At 33.2% G+C, this 24095-nt stretch overlaps 3 protein-coding genes across 11 annotated transcripts in view; all 3 read left to right on the top strand.

Annotated features, from left to right (window-relative positions):
- The window catches only part of LOC150029236 (vacuolar iron transporter 1-like), a 71587-nt gene extending 47903 nt beyond the window's left edge, over positions 1 to 23684 (top strand). Inside the window, exon 4 of the mRNA XM_090299265.1 lies at positions 23458 to 23684. Within this exon, the coding sequence (XP_090155391.1) occupies positions 23458 to 23479 (22 nt within the window). The 3' untranslated portion in view covers positions 23480 to 23684. The remainder of the gene's footprint in view (positions 1 to 23457) is intronic.
- On the top strand, positions 9933 to 16192 carry LOC150029237 (TMV resistance protein N-like). 2 transcript variants are annotated; one of them, XM_090299260.1, is made up of 5 exons: positions 9933 to 10690; positions 11118 to 12195; positions 12307 to 12591; positions 13800 to 15594; positions 15887 to 16192. In XM_090299260.1, the coding sequence occupies exons 1-4, from the start codon at positions 10227 to 10229 to the stop codon at positions 15582 to 15584; spliced, it is 3612 nt and encodes a 1203-aa protein (XP_090155386.1). In that variant the 5' UTR covers positions 9933 to 10226; the 3' UTR covers positions 15585 to 15594; positions 15887 to 16192. The 2 variants fall into 2 exon arrangements, with proteins under 2 accessions (XP_090155386.1, XP_090155385.1); XM_090299259.1 differs by having other exon boundaries at positions 15882 to 16192.
- LOC137812976 (TMV resistance protein N) lies at positions 16453 to 23884 on the top strand. 8 transcript variants are annotated; one of them, XR_016518931.1, is made up of 7 exons: positions 16453 to 17165; positions 18025 to 18450; positions 18713 to 19742; positions 19854 to 20141; positions 21372 to 23206; positions 23458 to 23504; positions 23618 to 23884. XR_016518931.1 is itself a non-coding variant. In XM_090299256.1 (6 exons), the coding sequence occupies exons 1-5, from the start codon at positions 16996 to 16998 to the stop codon at positions 23187 to 23189; spliced, it is 3732 nt and encodes a 1243-aa protein (XP_090155382.1). In that variant the 5' UTR covers positions 16453 to 16995; the 3' UTR covers positions 23190 to 23206; positions 23458 to 23520. The 8 variants fall into 8 exon arrangements, 4 of the variants coding, with proteins under 4 accessions (XP_090155382.1, XP_090155381.1, XP_090155384.1 ...); XR_016518933.1 differs by having other exon boundaries at positions 16596 to 17165; positions 17912 to 18450; XR_016518930.1 differs by having other exon boundaries at positions 21372 to 23504.
- The last annotated feature ends 211 nt before the right edge of the window (positions 23885 to 24095 follow it).

Genomic DNA, 24095 nt, shown 5'->3' with positions numbered 1-24095 from the left:
TAAAATATTTTTAAATTTGAAGTAAATAATGTTGAATCAAGTGTGTTCAAGCTTTGAAGAATCCAAATCCTTTGAGGTTGATGGAAGGCTGAATGTGCTTGTTGTTGCTGAGGTGTTTTAGAATAGAATCAGGGGTAGTTTATCTGTGTTAATCCACTCTTGATTGAATCCAAAGCTTAAGTATTCTCAAACCTTTTTAATTAAAAGTGTTTCTCAAACTAAGTGGAAAACAACCTGTTGTTTTGTCGAAACAACCGATTGTTTTATACTTAGGTGTTTTGAGAAAGGTTGAAACTGTTTTTGGTGGTTGACTTGCTGTCAAACCAAAACAACTTATTGATTCGAACATTCAACCGATTGTTTGTTTTGGGACCATAACAGAAAACTGTTTTGTGTTTTGACTGAGCTTTAAATGTTTTTATAACTGAATACGCTCCAGTTTTAAATGCTTTGACCAGTCTTTGAAAGCAATAAATAGTTTGTTCATATTATGTAACAAACAAGAACTGAGTTTTAATTATAGAAAAACATATTTGAGTTTTTCACTGATTTTGCTTTTGAAGAGAAAAAGATTGCTTTGAGATTGCTTTGATCAAGAGAGTGTGGAATAGGATTTTCATCTTGTATTGATTTCAGATCATTTTGTAACAAGTGTAATCCTTCTGTACTTTGTGTAAACTCTGTTGTGTGAGGCTGAGAAGTGATGTGTGCTCTTGAGGTTGTCAAGATCAGCATTCTTGGTGGTGTATGTGCTGAGCCAAAAGAAGTGTGTGTCTTGAGGGGATCAAGGTCACTTCTTTGGTGGTGTGTGTAAGTAATCTAGGTTCGATTGCTTAGTGGATTCCCCAGTGGTTTTTGGGAAGACTGGATGTAGCTTATGGTTTAAGAGAGAACCAGTATAAACCTGTGTGTGCAATCTTTCTATCCCTTAAACTCTTTAATTTCAGTTTATATTTGTTAACTGGTATAAACAACCGATTGTTTTTCTGGTACTGTGCAAAATTGCTTTGTGTTTTTGGCAAACTGAATTCTGTTTCAAGTTTTCTCCAAGGGATTTCATTCTAGACTAAAAAGATTGCGAAAACTCTCTTTAAACCATTCATCCCTCTAGTTTAAAGCCATACATTCTAACAAATAAATGTTATTTATATTTTTTATCCAATATTTTAAGAAAAAATAATACTCATAAATATAATAAATTAAAATAAGTCAAAGTATAATTGTCAAGATTGTTCTATGTTCCTTTTCATTGGTGGAATTTAAAAGCTTGTTTCTTTCTACATGTCATTCTTTAAATTTCAAAATAACATTATTCTTCTTTCTTTTTAAGTAATACACCTAAATACACAATGAAATAAAAGAAATTAAATACACCTAAATATATAATGAAATAAAATAAATTAAAAGAGATATGGTAACATCTTCTACCTTATCAAATTTTAAATTACTATCTCATGATATTTAGTATATAAATAACATTCACATCATCCTATACTATTGTATCATGAAACATTATCCTTTTATATAGAGAATTTTAAATATATAAATCAAAAGTTGTTTGACTTTTGTTATGTGTAATTTTTTTTTTTAAAGCTCTTTTTTTTTTTTTTTTAAATTTATTTTGTTTTTAATTCTTGTAATATTTTTGTCCATTTGAATTCGTCTCTTTAAAAAAGAGAGTAAATATATTAGAAAGAGTAAAATGAAATAATAAAGATGAAAACTAGAAATGAAGAGTTTACCAAAATATTATTTGGAACTAAACATAAAATAAAGATAAACTTGGATTTTATATTATTGTTTAGTTGTATAATTACACGTGACAGCATGTAAAAAAATCAGGTGAAAAGAGGTGCCAAACAGAAGTGATAGCTAATAAAAATCAAGTACATCAATTCATAACATTGATTAGTATTTATTTCTCACATTTTACCAATAATTTTAAAATTGTTTGTGTTGGGTTTGACATGATCTAATTTAAAGAGAGACTTAAAAAATGTAAAATAAACATTTGAAGGAACAGAAATTGAACTAAATGAATATATAAAACTTGAAAACCAAGTTGAAAGACTTCTCACAAGTTGAACACCAGCTAAATTGTCACAAGATTCTCTCACATAGCTTCTCATATTTTTACCCTCACTCCTCTTCTCATTTACATTATTATAGAATTTGTAAACCATTAAACTGCTAGTAACAAAGAACTTGAATTCTTATCATAAATATCTCAGAACTTCTAAATTCTCCTGAGTCCTTTAGCTAGTGGTGGAGAGTTTTCGCCCTTAAGAAGCATTGGTATTTTCAACCACTGAAGAATAGGCTATAAAACTAGGAATAATGGTCAACCATATGTTTCATACGAGCCATGTCGGTTTAAAGAAACAAAGATAAAGAACATCATATGTTGCATATATTTATTCACACTCACTAACCTTATTCATAGATTATTGGACTATAATAATAAATAAATCCATTGTTTTAATTATTATTCTTATAATTGGGTTTATTTGGGCCTTAACTATTATTATTGTTAATTTTGTGTTTTTAGAGTAAATTATCCGGAGGAAGCATCTATGAATGGGCCAAATATGCAAAAGTCCAAGTTGCTTCTTGAACCAAAACAGAAAAGCCTATAAACTACAATATTCTCTCAAGATCTTTGGAGCAGAAAAGCCTATAAAAGGACACAAGCATCAAGGAGAAAAAGAAGGAGGAGCTTCATAGGGTTTTCTTAGTTTATTTTCTTCTTAGTAATTCTTTTGTTTTGCTTCCGCATGGAAGGCTAAACCTTTTTGGTTGATTCCTTTGTAATTTCCCATTGAGTTCTGAGGTTTTGTTCAATAAAAGTTTCGATTTTTAATTCTCTATAGCAGTTGTTTTTATTGTCTAATCTCCTGGAAAACTAGTTTTTGTGAGAGGTTGTACTTGAACGCATGATTGAGAGTCTTCCTTATCTTAAATTTTGGTTTCTTAGTTAGTTCGCATTGTTCTAATTAATTTCTTGGGCGCATGATTCAAGAGAGAGGAGATAAGCATGCCCACATGGAACAAAGTGGGTATTGATTAAACTAGTAGACGCATGTTTTACTGGTGAGTTTCAGTTGAATTAGATCGGCGCATGTTCAATCTGGTTTAGCTCTGTTGGAGAATTGAGAAAGGATTAATCTTTAGAGAACCTATGAAGAATTCAATGGTGGAAGAACTTGGGATCAACCGCTTTTTATTTGTTATTTTAATCTCTTTTATATTTTTTGCACAACTATCTTAAACCCCCTTTTCATCTTTATTGTTATTGCTAACTTTTATTGTTTGCAGATAGATTTTAAACCCTATCAACTGATTTTACTATTGGATTCGTTGGGAGACGACTTGGGGACATTTGTCCACAATTATACTATCAGCTCTCTAGTGTTAGACAAATCTACACTAGAATCATATTAATTTGATAGCAAAACGACAGTTATCAGTCACACTAAAAATAGTGAGTGTCTGCATGCCCAAACACGTCCATTTAAGCCAACTGCAATCTCAAAGGAAATTTTCTTCCCTAAAGCATCAAGAACAAACACAATCTCTCATGTCAATATTTGTTAATGTTATGCATGGACAGCAAAAATAAAATAACACTGCCAAACCTCCTTGAGAGACCAGTTGTACACTCAAACATATAGCTGAACAAACTCCAAAACAAAATAAAAGGCAGAGTTAAGTCTGCAAAACTAATACAGAAATAAATTTAAAACTTATTTAACAAAAAAATCCACAATGTAAGAGGCACAAGGAAAAAACAAAGTCGATATAAAACACCAACCATCAGTGCATGACAGCTCTGGATTCATTCCAGGGTTTGCTTTTACAACCCGCACATAAAGCAAAGTACCTATCTGCAACTGATGCATTAGGCAAAATAGATTACAACCTACATAAATGTGATAGACCAACCAGACAAAACATGGCTTAACACCCAGATGAGAACAAAGTCAAGTTGCTAGTTTGACATCCAAATCAAAAGAGGAAAAGAAAAATGTACATGAATTTTACACTTCATGTTTTACAAGAATTAATTACAAAATACACTTCAGAAGACTTAATTAGGTTAACCAAGGTGATCTGTGGCAGTGGCAAAGTTCATTAATGGAAAAAAACACCCACTGCTTCATGGTCCTAATTGTAAGGATCTAGAAAATAACCTTAGAGTAGAAGTCATATATTTTAAATGATACCTGAATATTTTATTATTAAAATGAAAAAGGACATATAAATAGAAAAATCAGTTATTCAGTTTCATTTAAGAAAAACCACCATCTCTCTAAAAGTTTCCTTTTCCTTTCTCTCCCTTCACTTTAAGATTCTGATCTCTTCTCATCAGTTTGACGATTAGAGTATACCGTTAGACTCCTGGTAGCGAAGACTACAAGACTGCCCGATCAGAATCTCTTATAGAGTAAGTTCAGTTTTCTTTTTTCTTTTCTCCCTTTTATGTAAGATTCTGACTTCCTCGCTTATCAGGGTCGGGGTCTGCTGTTGGACTCCTGTTAGTGAACCTATAAGTTTGCCGGATCAAAATCTCAGATAGAGTAAGTTCCTTCTTGGCCCCTTTTTCTTTTGAGTTAATTTTGATCTTATTAGATTTTGTACGGGTTAATCTCTGTTAACTGAAGGTCTAGTTATATAGTTAGATTTTGATTAGGACTCTGTGGTGCAGGTTAATTACCTTTAGGTTTTTAGTAGATTTGGAGCTAAAGTTCAGGTAAGGGAAGCTAGTCTTATTATTTTCAATGAAACCCTAGGTTAGAAGATTCTGGATTTGGAGGTGACGTGGCCACCAATTTCAATTGTTTTTGCTTGCAGGATTGTCTCTTTTGAAGACTGAAATGGTTGGTTTTGAATCTTCTATATTGATTTTAAGGTGAATAATTTGTTGAAACTGTTTGTGATTGAAAATTGAAAGTGTTTGAAGGATAATATAAATGAGTTGAACTGTTCTTTTTGAATATTTTGTTGAATTACTTTGATGAGAAGTGGTTGTGTGATTTCAGATGATGATTGACTTAAAGAGCATATATTTTGAATATTTCTTGATGATTCAGTTTATGAACTGAAATTGTCTGGGACAATTTTTAAAGTAAATTATGAGTTGATTATTTTGAGAGCTATGTTGATTGTAATCTGAATTCTGGTGTTTTTGAGATGAGTGATCAAACTTTAATTTTCATGTTGTGGCTTCCTCATCCTTTTTATTAAATACTGTTGGATATAGTTGTAGTTGGAAGATAATTTTATTTCATTCTCCTTTTATTGTCTCTCTTTTTGGATAGTAAAACTTGATGTTATTTAGATACACTTTGGAATCCTTTTGATTCAAGACATTTATATGATTAGTGAATGAATTGTTGGGTGTTTTGGAAATTCTAAATTGTGGAATGATTTGATTGTTTGATGTGGGAGATTTTAATGTTTAGAATATATTTTTAATCAAAACATAGTATTTTCAGGAAAGAAAATACCGTGTTAAGATTGTTTAGGATGTGCATTGACTAGGGATTCGTCTAGAAGGAAATATCCTGACTCTCCTGAGATAATGAAATCATATAGATGAAGTTATTCAGGTGGTGAGAGTCGAAGGAGGTTCATATGAATGGGTAAGTTGTTTAAAAGATAACTAACTTGACCTGTCATACTAGGAGAGATATGATATTGAGATTCTTTATGCGCATAACTGTGTAGATTTCACAGTGAGATAGTATGACAGGCAAATCTCTGAGTCTAAGTAACGCACGAGTCTTCCAGAAGTAGAGTCTAAGAGTCTATGTGTTATGAATCAGTAGAAGTCCGACATATGAAATATGAATTTTATGAATGTAATAGACACTTGATGGTTTGAGAAATCGTATGAAAATTGATGAATTATGCTTATTAATTTAAAATTTGAATTATATCAAAACTTTTTATATAGATAGCTTACCCTGTTATTTGTTTGTGTTTGTTTCTTTATCTATGATGATCGTGTTTTACACGGGAGCAGATGAGATTGCAGGTAATAGAGCTCCTTATTAAGCAACTGGAGAATGAGATAGTTTTATTTGAATGCTTTGTTTTATTGTTAAAACTTTTGATGTATATATTAAATCCCTATGAAGAGGGATATTTCTTTTGAGATACACATATGAGAAAGTAGTAAATATATTATTCGTAATTAGATATTACTAGTTTTACTTTTATTTCATTATATATATGGGTAAAATTTAGGATGTTACACTAATCACACCCTAAAAGATAAATAGAAACAGAAAAACTGTTTTTTAGGACTTAAGCATAAGGGTAGAGAACCTAACCCAAAATACTAGTCCATTAGGTGAGAGAGTCCCAAAGTACTAAATCAAGTAGTTCATCCATTTCAATGTGGAACTCCTACCATTGCTACCTGAGCCTGGACACCCTGAAATCACATTTTTTTTCTAGGAAACACTCCCTTTCGAGCATCCAGAATGCACTCTTTTCTTTCTTAAATGATAATGTCTCAATCGTCTGAGCAATCTTATCTATAGAAGGGTGAGAATTTTAGTTTAAAAATTATAACTATGAAATCTTTTAACCTATAAAGGCATATGGGTGCTGACAAATGGGATAAAGTATCTTGGACAAGGATGAGATATATAGAGAGAGAAGAAATATGCCAAAATATTCAACTATTCATTTTCTTTTTCAAAACAAGGATATTGAGGCTGATCAAGGATGAAAACTTTAATTAAAGCTCCATAGCTAAGAATAATCCAGCTTGTAACAATTTGACACTTCAAGCATTCATATAAAAAGAAAATTACCCAAGATTATGCATAGAAAATGAAAACTTAATATTATTAAAATGGAGGAAAAAGTACAGCTATAGGGTGAATTAGATTTCCACAAGATCAGACAAAACAGATACATAGAAAGAACATGAAAGTAAAAATAAATATAAAATGCAACTTTTGCCCCGAGATACAACCAAAATGATGAATGGAGTTTGGAAATAACCAAAGTACAGCTATAAGGTGAATTAGACCAAGGCTTTGTAAAAATGGACTTTGGTTTTAGTTTTACTAGCCGAAGTTACCAATGCCTCCAATTGGTGACCCTAGTCTTCTAATGGTCCATGGTACAATGCATAATACTGATCTCCTTCACCTATATCTATTTACATTAATAATTGATGATGACCAAAAAATGAACCTTCTATTTTACTTCTGGTACACAACAGCAAACTCCTAAATTTCTCAATAACCATCGTGATATGCAAATACCAAATTGCAGAAAGTTACAGTGATTTGAGGTAGACAATGCTACGACAGAAAGAAATAATTATGAATGTGTAATCCTTATATATATTATGAATAAAAATGTTTCTACATTTCATCAAGATATGTTCCCAACCTGCAGATAAAGAGTAACATTGAAACTAAAAACAAAGTATTGCATTATTTTACATCTACATCACGAAATACATCAAAAATAATTTATACACACCTCAAACCTAGGTATATTTCTTCTAGTTCCTCCTTCAAATGCAAGCACCGGTAAAAATGCTATAGCTGGTCCTTTTATGTCCACAAGAAAGTTCTGCACAGAAATAAATCGAGATTTTATCATAGGAAAAAACCCAGATCTAGATGAAAACAAATTTTAATTATTTTCAAGCAACTCAAAAAAAGTACACACTACAAGAAAAACTTGATTTAGCTTCCAAATTTTTGCGTGAGCTATTTGCAGACACTATTCTCGTTGCCCACGCAAATCCATCATTTTCTTGTAGTGACAACAGTTGACACATAACCAAGCAATCCATTCATTTTGTGTTACACTGGGTAAATTCCTTTTTAACCATTCAAATGACATTTACATGTTATTAGTTAAGATGAAGCAACCTTTGATTATCAACACGACTTTCATGTATATGCTATATTTGAACTATATCACTGGTTGATGTTGGACTACACCACCACTCTTGAGGCTGCAATTATGACAACCCCAAAGGGACTGAAACTACTGCAGGTTAGGTGTGAATGCAATTAAGACAATTGTCCAACAAAAAGAAAGCAAGTAAACAACAGAGAAAGCAATCATAAACATCACTTTTGTTCCTGGTTTGCTTTCTTGACATGTATCTTTGTAGGAAAAAAAACTAATGGTTTTGAAGAAGGATAATGCCACTATGTCATGGCTAATTCTCTTTTTCAGTCCTTAGTCCTCATTAACAACTTAAGACAGTTAAATACTTACAGAAAACTTTAAGAAAACAAGAAAGCTTGAAAAAAAAAAAATTAGAAAATTCCTTACATCTGATCTGAATGTGGCACATACTGAAAAAAATTGAACAAAATCAGAATATGGACGAAAAAAGATAGCACTGTTCAGTAAAAACATTAAAATCCTACTCTGTATAATACAAAGGAAAAATTACATAACATAATCCAATGCTGAAAATAGAAAATGAAATTTATATGCATTAGAAAATAGTTTTCTGCAAGAATACAAACTGTTATTCACCTTAAAAGCAAGAACTTAATTCCCACATGATATTGAATATGTATGAAACTATGAATTGAAATGGAAGAAAGAAAGTGCTCAAAACTATACATATTTAGCCTAATTTCATGATGGCAATTAAAAATTTACTTAATTCAAGAGGGCGTAAAACAGACCCAAAGCAAACATAGGTAAAGGTCTTCCACAAATTTCATGACAGATACTACCTTCCAATGTGATAACAAACAAATTAATTTGAGGATATTATTCCCACCATATTGTTCTAGATTAAAATCATATTAGCCCCTTCTACTAAAAATGCTGCATTAGTCCATGTATGATAAACACATGCTTTATTTGAAGTCTTTTATTTACTGCTATTTGACAGCAAATTCATATAGCAGTAAGAAAGAAACATATTAACTAGTAGCAATGAAAAACCAGTATTGTCCTGTCTACCAAACCCATGCCTTTACACTTTAATACATAGATAATGACCGCAGCATCATACTCACCCTCTTCTCAGAATTTTCAACCAGTATTTATTGAAGAAACTTAGTCTGCCAGCCTTCATTGCAGAAATTGCATCACAGTCCTAAATATTATAATCAAAATGTAATGTTTTGTAAAATCTAAAAAATTAATTTAAAATGTTACAGAAATAAACTACCCACAAAAACATCATTAGATTTTTATAATATATTAATTTATTAAATATTGACACCATAATATAATATTCTACGAATTGTTGAGTCTTCCATTGACTCAATGTTTCGTATCTGACAGAACACAGCTGTGAAAGATATTTTGAGAAAATTGAAAGGCTTTTCAAAAACAAAATGGTAAAAACAAAGGGACTGAGAGTTGCAGAGAAGTCCTTCATCATTGCCCGTGCCTACTTTTCTAACAAGGCATGTGAGACCTGACTGCTTTATCAGGGAAGAGAGAAAAGTTAAAACAATTTATAGCAAGTTCATAAATATCCTGAATCTTTGCAGAGGAAAACGTGTTCAACATTTCAATCCAACTCACTATATGTACTATGTACATTCTACACCATGATTGCATTCATTCAAGAATCCATACTCACTGTTAAAATATTTAATTCAATAAATAAATTATTAATCAGCAAATAAATGTGTAAATCTTTACATTCTATAACTGAGATTGAAAATGCTAGCACTGATCACTCACTCACCCAACAAAACTTGATGACTTGAAAATGCTTTACCCGAATTTTCATTTGGAAACAGCCTCATATTCAAGACCTTTCGGCATCTGTTAAAATATCAATTGTACTTTAGAAAAGAAAAATCACAGAAGAATCCATTAACTATTCTATATGCTAGAAAGTACAAATATTATTGTAGGAAATATTTTTTATAAATGTTGACAGTATAAAGGTTTATTGAGATTTTATTATGTTTAGCTGATGAAGTATGAAATCAAGTGATAATGATGATTAATGGAAAGATATTATAGGAATAAAACTATAAAAGGACAGACATGGTTTCCGTTTTTCTTTTTCTTTTTCTGATTACTACGTATCTGACAGAACACAGCTGTGAAAGATATTTTGAGAAAATTGAAAGGCTTTTCCAATTTGTGGTAGATTTGTGGTAGAAATATATATTTTCCTTCCTAATAGAATATATGCAAGTTGCTTACAAACAAAGGGATCTGAGAGTTGCAGAGAAAATTGAAACCCTTCATCATTGGCCATGTCTGCTTCTCTAACCAAGCATGATGTGTTTCTCAGCTTCAGAGGGGAAGACACACGTGACAACTTCATTAGCCACCTTCATCCAGCACTGCAAACGAAGAACATAGAAGCATACATTGATGAGACACTACCCCGGGGCGAAGAAATTTCACCTGCACTGCACTCTGCAATAGAAGAATCAAAGATTTATATCGTCGTTTTCTCCCAAAACTATGCATCTTCCACTTGGTGCTTGAATGAACTCACTAAGATACTTGAATGCAAGAAGAGATTTGGAAGGGATGTCATACCTGTTTTCTACAAGGTGGATCCATCAACTATTAGGAAGCAGGAAGAAAGATACAAAGAAGCATTCGATGAGCATGAGCAGCACTTTAAGCACGACATGGACAAAGTGCAAGGATGGAAGGATGCTCTCACAGAAGCTGCTGGACTTTCAGGCTGGGATTCAAAAGTCACCAGGTCATTATATTTATTAGATAATCAGGATCTCTTTTCATTTACTAAAATTGTGTTCATCTCACCATAAATCAAGTGCTTCTTTTTTCATTTCTCTTAGTCGGTCTTAGATCTGAACCATATCACATGTTATAGCTTAACTTTGTACCTACAAGTATGCTCCCTAGTATCAGAAGTCAGCAACGGTTACTGTAGAATTTCTGCGATCATGATTTGCAATTACTAAACCAACCAAACTAATATAGGAAGATAACGTCCTAAACTTACCTTCAACTTTTTAATTTATTTATTTTATCCAGAACTCGAAACTAGAATCGATATGTGAATCTAATCAATGATTTTCATTCTTCTTGACTCTGAAATTTTTCTTTAGTTTAGTTTAGCTTTTGTGCTTGAATTTTTATACTTTATTTTCTAAATCATCTGCCAGGACAGAACACATACTTGTTGAAAAAATTGTGGAAGATATTTTGGGAAAATTGAATCTTTTTTCCACCAGTTATGATCAAGGAATCATCGGCATTGAAAAACATACTGAAGGAATTCAGTCCTTGTTGCATCCTGAGTCACCGGATGTTCGGATCATAGGAATTTGGGGCATGGGAGGAATAGGAAAAAGTACAATTTGTAATCAAATATATCACAAATTGGCATTGCAGTTTGATTCCAGCAGCCTTGTTTTAGACGTTCAAGAAAAAATACAAAGAGATGGAATAGACGGTATCAGAACAAAATATCAGTCTGAGCTTCTAAAGGAAAAGAAATCCTCTTATTTACCATATTACAATGAAAGGCTCAAACGGACAAAGGTTCTCCTCATTCTTGATGATGTTACCGATTCAGCTCAACTTCAAAAATTAATAGGAGGGAGTGATAGTTTTGGGCAGGGCAGTAGAATCATTATGACCAGTAGAGACAGACAAGTGCTTAAGAATGCTAGAGCTAATGATATCTACGAAGTTAAGGAGTTGAATTTTTATGATTCTCAGAAACTTTTTAGTTTACATGCTTTTAAACAAAAATCTTCAGAAGAAATTGGTTACAGGAAACTGTCAGAAAAGGTGTTGAGATATGCAAAAGGGATTCCGTTAGCTCTCCAGATTTTGGGGGCATTGCTTTATGGCAGAACAAGAGAAGCATGGGAGAGTCAGTTGCAAAAGTTGAAAAAGGGCCAAGATCTTGGTATTTTCAATGTATTAAAATTAAGTTATGATGGACTGGAGGAGGAGGAGAAGAATATATTTCTTGACATAGCTTGCTTTTATAGAGGACGCCATGAGACTTTGGTAGCAGAAAGACTTGATGAGTGTGGTTTCTCTTCTAAGATTGGAATGGATATTCTCAAAGATAGGGGCCTAATATCTGTCTTTGATGGTACAATTGTGATGCACGATCTAATACAAGAAATGGGTAAAGAAATTGTTCGTAAAGAGTGTCCTCAGCATCTTGGAAAACGCAGCCGATTGTTTAAGAGTGAAGAAATCTGTGAGGTTTTAAGAAAGAACAAGGTATATTCTGTTGTTACTTTGTGAAAAATTGCAAACTACTGAACTGTCATTAAGCATCCTGAAATGCAACATTTCATGCTTTTTTTTCTGATTACATTGATTTACTTTCAGGGTTCAGATGCAATACAGTGTATATCACTATTTACGAGCAATGGAAAAGAAGTTGTAGTACATGCACAAAGTTTCGAAAAGATGGACAATCTTAGGATGCTTAATCTCTACACGTTTCAAAAAGTGTCTCTTGAATCATCTCTTGTAGGTCTGCCGGACACTCTAAAGATTCTACATTGGAACTATTTCCCTCAAAGATTTTGGCCTCTAAAGTTTTGCCCACAAAATCTAGTGACCCTCGAAATGCCATACTGCCATCTTGAACAACTGTGGGAAGGAGATCAGGTTTTTGAAGCTATCTATGTTCCTTTGTGTTCTAAACTTTCAAAGATAAAAATAAATTATAGAAGCATGTTTTCTGTATTATGCATATACAGGTTTTCATTTGCAATTCCTTTGTGCCTTCTCCACATTATTCGATTTGAAATTTCTTTTATTTGAGTCATACTCAGCATCTTTCTAATTAAAGATAATTATAAATTTAATAGTTTGCATATTTTTTTTAGGCATATCGTCTAATGGCCCATGAATGTATTATCTACTTTGGAAGATCTTATATAGTTTTTTAATATGAAAAGGAGTTATGTAAATAAAATGGAATTTTATATAATTTAATTATAATTTTCATCATTTCTGAAAAATAAAAATTATATTTAATTTAATTACCCTGTCTTCATATTTTATCTTTAATAATATTTTAAAACCAAAAAAAAAATTACATTGACAGAAGCCATATAAAAAATATTAAAGAAACAACGAAAACTTATAAGATAGAGGAAAGAAACTCCCAACGTGAAGAATTTTATGTTTAAACATTCTACTTATGAAACTTATGTGGTAAATCTTTACAATATTTAATTCCATATAATGAAAATTTGTAGGTTTAATTAAGTTTTAAGTATCTTATAAATATGGTTATTTTCAAATTGAGGGTTTTATTAATTTTTTTATTCCATCAAGTATTCAAAAACATTTATATTATTTAATTGAGTTCATGTTGTTTATTTTATATTATTTAATTAAAAATGCCTTAGATACTTTTTTTATCATAACATAAACTTGAATATAATATACAATAAATTACAAATTATGTATTTAATAAAATAAATTATGGAAAGATGGACTTTTTAACTAAGGTTTAATTTTAACTCTGAGACAACACCATTTTATTTTGTGAGTTGATACATGCATAATATAAAGTATTTCGACATTGTGATCGATTATAAATTACTATCATAAGTTTTTGAATACATAATAAGTTTAGGTTCAAATGATTAGGATGTAATTTTAGGTAAGGAAATTTTGTGATTTTTTATAATAACTATAAAATTTATAGGCAGAGTTTTGTTAGTCCACAGTGTGGTTTTTTTAACAGTGGTTTTTAAGTAATGTAAAATATAAACTCAATAGATAGTAGCTAATAGTTTAAATAGGAAGAAAAATAGATAAAGTAGTTTTTATTTGTTACCTCATTCATTTACTATTTCTGGCAGAATTTACCCAACTTGAAAAGGCTCGACCTGAGGTATTCTTGTGAACTTACTATAATACCAGACCTTTCTACGTCACCAAATATTGAAGAAATAGAGCTGAGTTATTGTAAAAAGTTGATTGAAGTTCACTCTTCGATATTCCTCACCAAGCTTAGTTATTTATGTTTAGATGATTGTTATGATCTGAATAGTGTAAATATTCCCAGCAACATTTTTTCCACATCACCGGGATGGATTAGTCTTTCCGGTTGTGGGAAGCTTAATATGTTTTCATTGAGTGAACATGAAGATAAATTTCTCCCTCATGTTATACTGGAGCGTCAGGAACCGGATATGATGAAAGAGATAAATGCTAATAATGCTACATACTCAGAAGACTCAGAATACTCGGAAGACTACGAAGACTCGGGCTTAGATCTCTCTCACTGTTCTTCTCTTACAAACTTTCGATTTGACCTTTCTGATAGGAAATTCCTAAAGAAACTTTGTCTCAGTGGTTGCTCAAAATTGGAAAATTTACCCGAGATTCTGGACATGTTGGAAGATCTAAAGGAGCTCATATTAGACGAAACAGCCATACAGGCACTACCTTCATCCTTGTGCCGTTTGGTAGGACTCGAAGAACTGAGTTTGACATGTACGGCTGTTAAAGAACTGCCTTCCTCATTTGACAAATTGGTTAATCTTCGATCCCTGCGGCTCCACAATTGCACTGCTCTCGAGTCACTTCCAAACTCCATCGTTAATCTGAAGCTTCTCTCTAGACTTGATTGTTCGTGGTGTGCCAAATTAACAGAAATCCCAAGACACATCGGTCGCTTGACGTCATTAGTGGATCTGTCACTGCGTGATAGCGGAATCGTGAACCTTCCTGAGAGCATTGCTCATCTTTCAAGCTTGAAATCGCTTGATTTAAGCGAGTGCGAAAAGCTTGAATGCATCCCACAGATTCCACCATTTCTAGAACAACTCGATGCATTGGATTGCCCATCCATTAGAAGAGTGATGTCAAATTCTCTTGTTCCAAACTTGTCAAATTCCCAAGAGGACGTATTCAAATTTCGATTCACCAATGCTCAACAACTGGATTCAGGTGGTCGTGCTAAACTTGAGGAGGCTGCAAGGCTTAGGATGACGGACGATACATATAGGTGTGTGTACTTCTGTTTTCCAGGGAGTGCAGTTCCTCGTTGGTTCAATTTTCGTGGGAAGGGAGATTCAGTGACTATAAATGAAGATTTAAGTTTCTGCAGCGATGATAGGCTCACTGGTTTCGCTTTGTGTGTGGTTCTTGGAGTGTTAGATACGAATGGTGGTAGATATGGTTCTTTTCGTTACAGCCTAAAATTTGAATCTGATGATGATGGCACACAGATCATTCCAAATAATGATGTGTTAAACAGCTGTTTCGAACGCGATGATCTGTTAAACATATTTTTCCCATTGTATGAAGACATAGTTCTTGATAAAGATCACACATTTGTGTGGAAATTAAACTTGGAGTCCCCAAGGGCGAGCGGCATGAGCCTTAGGCTGTGTGATGCTCGCAGCTTCACTTTTGAGATCAGTCCTTATGATCCCTTTCTGCGGCCAAATCGGTTGAAATCAGTTATGACAATAAAAGAATGCGGCATATGCCCTCTTTATTCCGAAAAGAAAGATGATAAATATGGTGGTGCTGTTGACATTGAAGAATCTAGTGGAAGCAATGTTGCACAATCTTCAAAAGAAGTGGAAGGCCGAAAGCTAACCTGTCAACTAGTCTCTTCCTCTTCTGCTAATTAGTCTTTCATTGGTGAGGATCTAAACTGGCTTATCGTAATACTTCTACATTACAAGTGTTGAAATTTTATTATGAATTTCTCATTTCTAATTTATTTGGTTTTATTTACATTTTCAATGGCATTTTATGGTTGTGTTCGTTCATTGTTGACAAAGATTTCTAAGTTATTGTTAGATATAGTTTGATGTTTCTGTTCAGCATGAGATGGGTAGCTCTGTTGTCCCAGAGTTGCATTCTCTTGAAATTCTTTATATTTGGGTTTGATTAACTTCTTTAGCATATTTGGGTTGCATTTGTAGTGAAGGCATGATGGAATCCTCAAGAGCTGCATTTGAAAGGGTAATTGGTAAATCCTCTTCATACTTTTCTCCATCCTATGGAACCTGTTTATGCCAATTGAATATCAGATCATTGTATTAGATTTTGTGCATGGAGCTGTAAAACCAGAAAATTCTCAGCTTGGTTATTTGAACCTCATATTTCTTACTGATCTTTATTTTTAACTTATAAATGCTGTTGCCGTGTGACTGTTAATTCTTTATAATTGTAGTTTGACAGTAAAGTTAAGAAAGCTTGTTTATTAATTATCATCTTATGGATTTTTCACTTCCATTCTGTCTTTCTTTTATGATTTTTATTACTTACATTTTGGATCTTATATTGTACTTGCATATTCATTATATATGTATATGACTTTTTTTTTTCTTAGCACTATACAAAATATTTAATAAAAAAATTATATGAAATATATTATTCTTTGACCAAAAGGTGACAATTAAAATTTCAATCTCAATTAAATGTCTTTATAGTAAAAATAATTATCTAAAAAATGGTAAATAAATTATTAATAATTAATACCATTGGCTGCAGAGGATTTTTTTTTAAATTTTATTTATGGAAATATTATTATATATGAACAAAAAAAATGCTATTTTTTTATGACTTAAGAAGCAGTTTGTGGTAATTAAAAATTGTTACAAATATAAAAATTGTTACAAAATGTCCCATCAAGCAAATAATGGTGGAGCAATTAGGGTTCGCAATGAGAGCGCCTTTTCCCGTTCCGGCTTTGATGTGTTGCATCGCTTCGGGGTTCACTTCGGGAATAACCAGCGGCACCTTCTCGTCCATCCCAAACGCGGAGCTATTGTCTACCACCACCGTACCCCGATCCACCGCGGCGGGTCGAACTTCTTGCTGATGGAGCCGCCGGCGCTGAAGAGCGCGATGTCGACGCCGTCGAAGCTATCCGCTGTGAGCTCCTCCACGACGTAGTCCCTGTCCTCGAAGATGATGCGGCGGCCGGCGGAGCGCTGCGAGGCCAGCATTTTGATTGAACGGTAGGGGAAGTCGCGGTCGGAGAGGACGGAGAGGAACTCCTGGCCAACGGCGCCGGTGACGCCGACGACGGCGATGGCGGGGCCGTCATCGCGGAGGGACATTCGGACCCTGGTGGGCCCCGAGATGGGCTTGGGCCGGGCCGGATGGAAGCCCGATAAGAGGTGGCTGTGGCGCGAAACGGAGAGTGAAGCCATGACGGTGGTGGCGTTGGTAGGGTTGTTATTTGGCGGCTGTGATGAGTGGTAAGTAACTAAGGAACACACTCAACTAAGTGTTGTGTTTTAAATATGAAATTAAAAAATATTTTATAAATATTAAAATGAAAATGTAATGTTTTGTAAAATCTAAAAATTTAATTTAAAATGTTAGAGAAATAAGCTACCCAGAAAAACATCATTAGATATTTATAATATATTAATTTATAAATAGACAGTGGGTGTAAAATTTATTAAGAAACATATTGATATTAATATATTGTTATTTGTAGTAATGTTATTCCTGTTATTCTTACACTATCTTTATTCATTTAGTCATATTAACCTAGTTTTATGTTTACTGGTTATTTTCTAAAATATATTAAAGAAATACGATTCTTTATTTGTAAAAGGTGTGAAAAAAAAGAATTAAAAATAAATAAATTGAGTAAAAGTATTAAAGAAACTACTCGTATTAATGCTGTATAAAGCTACACACCATAATACTGTGCGAATCGATAGACTCTTCCATTGACTCAATATTTTAATTTAATAAATGGCGCAAGAACCAAGAAGTTTCTTTGAGATTCAAAATCAATTTCAGATTTTATCTAAGGAGGCATAGCTATCTTTCCACGCGTGATAATGACATAAAGCTAGATTCCATAATTATTTTGCAAATTGTTGACTATTCTATGAACTGACCAGAACACATGGCTGTGAAAGATATTTTGAGAAAATTGAAAGACTTTTCCAAAACTTGATTTGTGTATATAATGTGGTAAAAATGGTAGAAACAAAGGCACTGAGAGTTGCAGAGAAAGGAGAGAAAATTGATTCCAATGTCAGCAAGTTCTTCATCATTGGCCATGTCTGCTTCTCTAACAAAGCATGATGTGTTTCTCAGCTTCAGAGGGGAAGACACACGTGACAACTTCATTAGCCACCTTCATCCAGCACTGCAAACGAAGAACATAGAAGCATATATTGATGAGACACTACCCCGGGGCGAAGAAATTTCATCTGCACTGCTCTCTGCAATAGAAGAATCGAAGATTTATATCGTCGTTTTCTCCCAAAACTATGCATCTTCCACTTGGTGCTTGAATGAACTCACTAAGATACTTGATTGCAAGAAGAGATATGGAAGGGATGTCATACCTGTTTTCTACAAGGTGGATCCATCAACTATTAGGAAGCAGGAAGAAACATACAAAGAAGCATTCGATAACCATGAACAGCGGTTTAAGCACGACATGGACAAAGTGCAAGGATGGAAGGATGCTCTAACCGAAGCTGCTGGACTTGCAGGCTGGGATTCAAAAGTCACCAGGTCATTATATTTATTAGATAATCAGGATCTCTTTTCATTTACTAAAATTGTGTTCATCTCACCATAAATCAAGTGTTTCTTTTTTCATTTCTCTTAGTCGGTCATGGATCTGAACCATATCACATGTTATAGCTTAACTTTGTACCTACAAATCTGCTCCCTATTATCAGAAGTCACAAACGGTTACTGTAGAATTTTTCTTTAGTTTACTTTAGCTTTTGTGTTTGAATACTTATACTTTATTTTCTAAATCATCTGCCAGGTCAGAACACACACTTGTTGAAGGAATTGTGGGAGATATTTTGAGAAAATTGAATCGTTATTCCACCAGTTATGATCAAGGAATCATCGGCATTGAAAAAAATATTGAAGGAATTCAGTCCTTGTTGCATCTTGACTTACCGGATGTTCGGATCATAGGCATTTGTGGCATGGGAGGAATAGGAAAAAGTACAATTTGTGATCAAATATATCCCAAATTGGCATTGCAGTTTGATTCCAAGAGCCTTGTTTTAGACGTTCAAGAAAAAATACAAAGAGATGGAATAGACAGTATCAGAACAAAATATCTGTCTGAGCTCAAACGGACAAAGGTTCTCCTCATTCTTGATGATGTTACCGATTCAGCTCAACTTACAAAATTAATAAGAGGGAGTGATAGTTTTGGGCAGGGCAGTAGAATCATTATCACCAGTAGAGACAGACAAGTGCTTAGGAATGCTGGAGCTAATGATATCTACGAAGTTAAGGAGTTGAATTTTTATGATTCTCAAAAGCTTTTTAGTTTACATGCTTTTAAACAAAAATCTTCAACAGAAAAATCTTACATGGACCTGTCAGAAGAGGTGTTGAGATATGCAAAAGGGATTCCGTTAGCTCTCCAGATTTTGGGGTCATTGCTTTATGGCAGAACAAGAGAAGCATGGGAGAGTCAGTTGCAAAAGTTGAAAAAGGGCCAACATCATGGTATTTTCAATGTATTAAAATTAAGTTATGATGGGCTGGAGGAGGAGGAGAAGAATATATTTCTTGACATAGCTTGCTTTTATAGAGGAGACAAGGAGATTGAGGTAGCAGAAAGACTTGATGACTTTGGTTTCTCTTCTAAGATTGGAATGGATATTCTCAAAGATAGGGCCCTAATATCTGTCTTTCGTGGTATAATTGTGATGCACGATCTAATACAAGAAATGGGTAAAGAAATTGTTCGTAAAGAGTGTCCTCAGCATCCTGGAAAACGCAGCCGATTGTTTAATGATGAGGAAATTTGTGAGGTTTTAAGAAAGAACAAGGTATATTCTGTTGTTACTTTGTGAAAAATAGCAAACTACTGAGCTGTCATTAAGCATCCTGAAATGCAACATTTCATGCTTTTTTTTCTAATTACATTGATTTACTTTCAGGGGTCAGATGCAATAGAGTGTATATCACTATCTACTTTCAAAGTAAAAGAAGATGTAGTACATGCACAAAGTTTCGAAAAGATGGACAATCTTAGGATGCTTAGGCTCTACACGAGGGAATCAAATGTGTCTCTTGAATCATCTCTTGTAGATCTGCCGGGCACTCTAAAGATTCTTTATTGGGACTTTTTTCCTCAAAGATTTTGGCCTCCAAACTTTTGCCCAGAAAATCTAGTGACTCTCCAGATGCCAGGCAGCCATCTTGAACAACTCTGGGAAGGAGATCAGGTTTTTCAAGCTAAGCTATCTATGTTCCTTTGTGTTCTAAACTTTCAAAGATAAAAGTGAATTATAAAAGCATGTTTTGTGTATTATACATCTACAGGTTTTCATTTGCAATTCCTTTGTGCCTTCTCCACATTATTCGATTTGAAATTTCTTTTATTTGAGTCATACTCAGCATACTTCTAATTAAAGATAATTATAAATTTAATAGTTTGCATATATTTTTTTAGGCATATCGTCTAATGGCCCATGAATGTATTATCTACTTTGGAATATCTTATATAGTTTTTTAATATGAAAAGGAGTTATGTAAATAAAATGGAATTTTATATAATTTAATTATAATTTTCATCATTTCTGAAAAATAAAAATTATATTTAATTTAATTACCCTGTCTTCATATTTTATCTTTAATAATATTTTTAAACCAAAAAAAAAATTACATTGACAGAAGCCATATAAAAAATATTAAAGAAACAACGAAAACTTTTAAGATAGAGGAAAGAAATTCCCAACGTGAAGAATTTTATGTTTAAACATTCTACTTATGAAACTTATGTGGTAAATCTTTACAATATTTAATTCCATATAATGAAAATTTGTAGGTTTAATTAAGTTTTAAGTATCTTATAAATTTGGTTATTTTCAAATTGAGGGTTTTATTAATTTTTTTATTCCATCGAGTATTCAAAAAATTTTATATTATTTAATTGAGTTCATGTTGTTTATTTTATATTATTTAATTAAAAATGCCTTAGATACTTTTTTTATCATAACATAAACTTGAATATAATATACAATAAATTAAAAATTAGGTATTTAATAAAATAAATTATGGAAAGATGGAGTTGTTTTAACTAAGGTTTAATTTTAACTCTGAGACAACACCATTTTATTTTGTGAGTTGATACATGCATAATATAAAGTATTTCGACATTGTGATCGATTATAAATTACTATCATAAGTTTTTGAATACATAATAAGTTTAGGTTCAAATGATTAGGATGTAATTTTAGGTAGGGAACAAAAAGACGTTAAATTTTGTGATTTTTTATAATAACTATAAAATTTATAGGCAGAGTTTTGTTAGTCTACAGTGTGGTTTTTTTAACAGTGGTTTTGAAGTAATGTAAAATATAAACTCAATAGATAGTAGCTAATAGTTTAAATAGGAAGAAAAATAGATAAAGTAGTTTTTATTTGTTACCTCATTCATTTACTATTTCTGGCAGATTTTACCCAACTTGAAAAGGCTCGACCTGAGTCGTTCTCGGAAACTTACTAGAATACCAGACCTTTCTACGTCACCGAATATTGAAGAAATAAACCTGAGTTGTTGTTACAAGTTGATTAAAGTTGACTCTTCGATATTCCTCATCAAGCTCAGTTATTTATGTTTAGATTTTTGTGATGATCTGAATAGTGTAAACATTCCCAGCAACATTTTATGCACATCACCAGGACGGATTAGTCTTTCCGGTTGTTGGAAGCTTAATATGTTTTCATTGAGTGAACAGGATATGATAAAAGAGATAAATTCTAATAATGCTACAGACTCAGAAGTGTTCAACAGTCTCTCTGGCTTAGATCTCTCTCACTGTTATTCTCTTACAATCTTTCTAATTGACCTTTCTGATATGAAATTCATAAATCAACTTTGTCTCAGTGGTTGCTCAAAGTTGGAAAATTTACCCGAGATTGAGGACACGTTGGAAGATCTAAAGAAGCTCAACTTAGACGGCACAGCCATACAGGCACTACCTTCATCCTTGTGCCGTTTGGTAGGACTTGAAGAACTGAGTTTGCGCCGTTGCTGCAATCTTGAGATTATTCCATCTTCCATTGGAACTCTCACCAGACTATGCAAGTTAGACCTTACCCACTGTAATTCACTTCAAACTTTTCCAAGCACCATTTTCAATTTGAAGTTGAAGAAGCTTGATTTGTGTGGTTGCTCAAGGCTGAGGACCTTCCCAGAGATCACAGAGCCGGCTCATACTTTTGCTCACATTAACTTAACATGTACGGCTGTTAAAGAACTGCCTTCCTCATTTGGCAAATTGGTTAATCTTCGATCCCTGGAGCTCCCCAAATGCACTGATCTCGAGTCACTTCCAAACTCCATTGTTAATCTGAAGCATCTCTCTGAACTTGATTGTTCGGGGTGTGCCAAATTAACAGAAATCCCAACACACATCGGTCGCTTGACGTCATTAGTGGAACTGTCACTGCGTGATAGCGGAATCGTGAACCTTCCTGAGAGCATTGGTCATCTTTCACGCTTGAAATTGCTTGATTTAAGGGACTGCAAAAAGCTTGAATGCATCCCACCGATTCCACCATTTCTACAACAACTCGTGGCATTGGATTGCCCATCCATTAGAAGAGTGATGCCAAATTCTCTTGTTCTAAACTTGTCAAATTCCAAAGAGGGTGTCTTCGGATTTTATCTCACCAATGCTCAACAACTGGATTCAGGTGGTCGTGCTAACATTGAGGAGGATGCAAGGCTAAGGATGACCGACGATAGATATAGGTCTGTGTTCTTCTGTTTTCCAGGGAGTACAGTTCCTGGTTGGTTCCATTTTCGTGGGAAGGGAGATTCAGTGACTATAAATGAAGATTTAAGTTTCTGCAGCAATGATAGGCTCACCGGTTTCGCTTTGTGTGTAGCTTTTGGAGTGTTAGATACGAATTATGTTAGCAGTAGATATGGTCTTTTTCGTTACAGCCTAAAACTTGAATCTGATGATGATGGCACACATATCATTGCAAATAATCATATGTTAATGAGATATTTCAAAAGGAATGGTGAATACAGAGATGTTGGTAAAGATCACACATTCGTCTGGAAATTTAACTTGGAATCCCTAAGCCCTAGGCTGTGTGATGCTCGCAGCTTCACTTTTGAGATCAGTCCGTATAAGTATCATGTTGTGACAATAAAAGAATGCGGCATATGCCCTCTTTATTCCAAAAAGAAAGATGATAAATATGGTGGTGCTGTTGACATTGAAGAATCCAGTGGAAGCAATGTTGCTTCTCGTTAATACTTCTAAATTACAAGGTTCAACACGTTGAATTTTTATTAAGAATTTCTCTTTTTTAATGTATTTTGTTTTATTTACATTCTCAATGGCATTTTAGGAGTGGGTTCGCTCAATTGTTGATTAAGATTTCTGAATTATTGTTAGATGTAGTTTGATGTTTGTGTTCAGCATGAGATGGGTTGCTCTGTTGTCCCAGAGTTGCATCTTCTTGAAACTCTTCGTATATAGTTTCATTAACTTCTTTAGCATATTTGGGTTGCATTTGTAGTGAAGGCATTATGAAATCCTGAGGAGCTCCATTTGAAATGGTGATTGGTAATTCCTCTTCATACTTTTCTCCATCCTATGGAATCTCATATTCCCAGTTTTACAACAAGGTACCTGTTTATGCTAATTAATGCTGATTGAATATCATATCATTGTATTAGGTTTGTGCATGGAGCTGTAAAATCAGAAAGTTCTCAGCTTGGTTAACATGGAACCTCATTTCTTATTGATCTTGGTTTATTCACATCTAGGCACCTTGTTCATGTGAGTGATGACTTATAAATGCTGTTGGCCTGTGATTGTTAATTCTTTATAATTGTAGTTTAACAGTAAAGTTGAAGACAGCTTATAATTGTTTGAAGAATATAAGTTTAAAGACTCCTATCTTATATGTTATGTTATTAAGAGAGGATGTTTATTAATTATCATCTTATGGATTTCAGCAGTTTTTAGGAGCTTTTCTAAGTTTCTAATTTCTTTAAAAACATAAAACCATAAATACATAATATAATTGAAATTTTGAATAAATATCACAAATCTCATTTTATAACTCATTTTATAAGTAATAGATTTGAGTTAAGCTGAAACTTCAATTCTTAATATACAACTTTAAATATTCATAATTTTTATTACTTAAAT

This window comes from Phaseolus vulgaris, chromosome 2 (assembly GCF_051622355.1).
Source record: "Phaseolus vulgaris cultivar YP4 chromosome 2, ASM5162235v1, whole genome shotgun sequence".
Lineage (NCBI taxonomy): Eukaryota > Viridiplantae > Streptophyta > Magnoliopsida > Fabales > Fabaceae > Phaseolus > Phaseolus vulgaris.
Note: the sequence above shows the minus strand (reverse complement) of the source record. Positions and strands in the feature narration are given on the sequence as shown.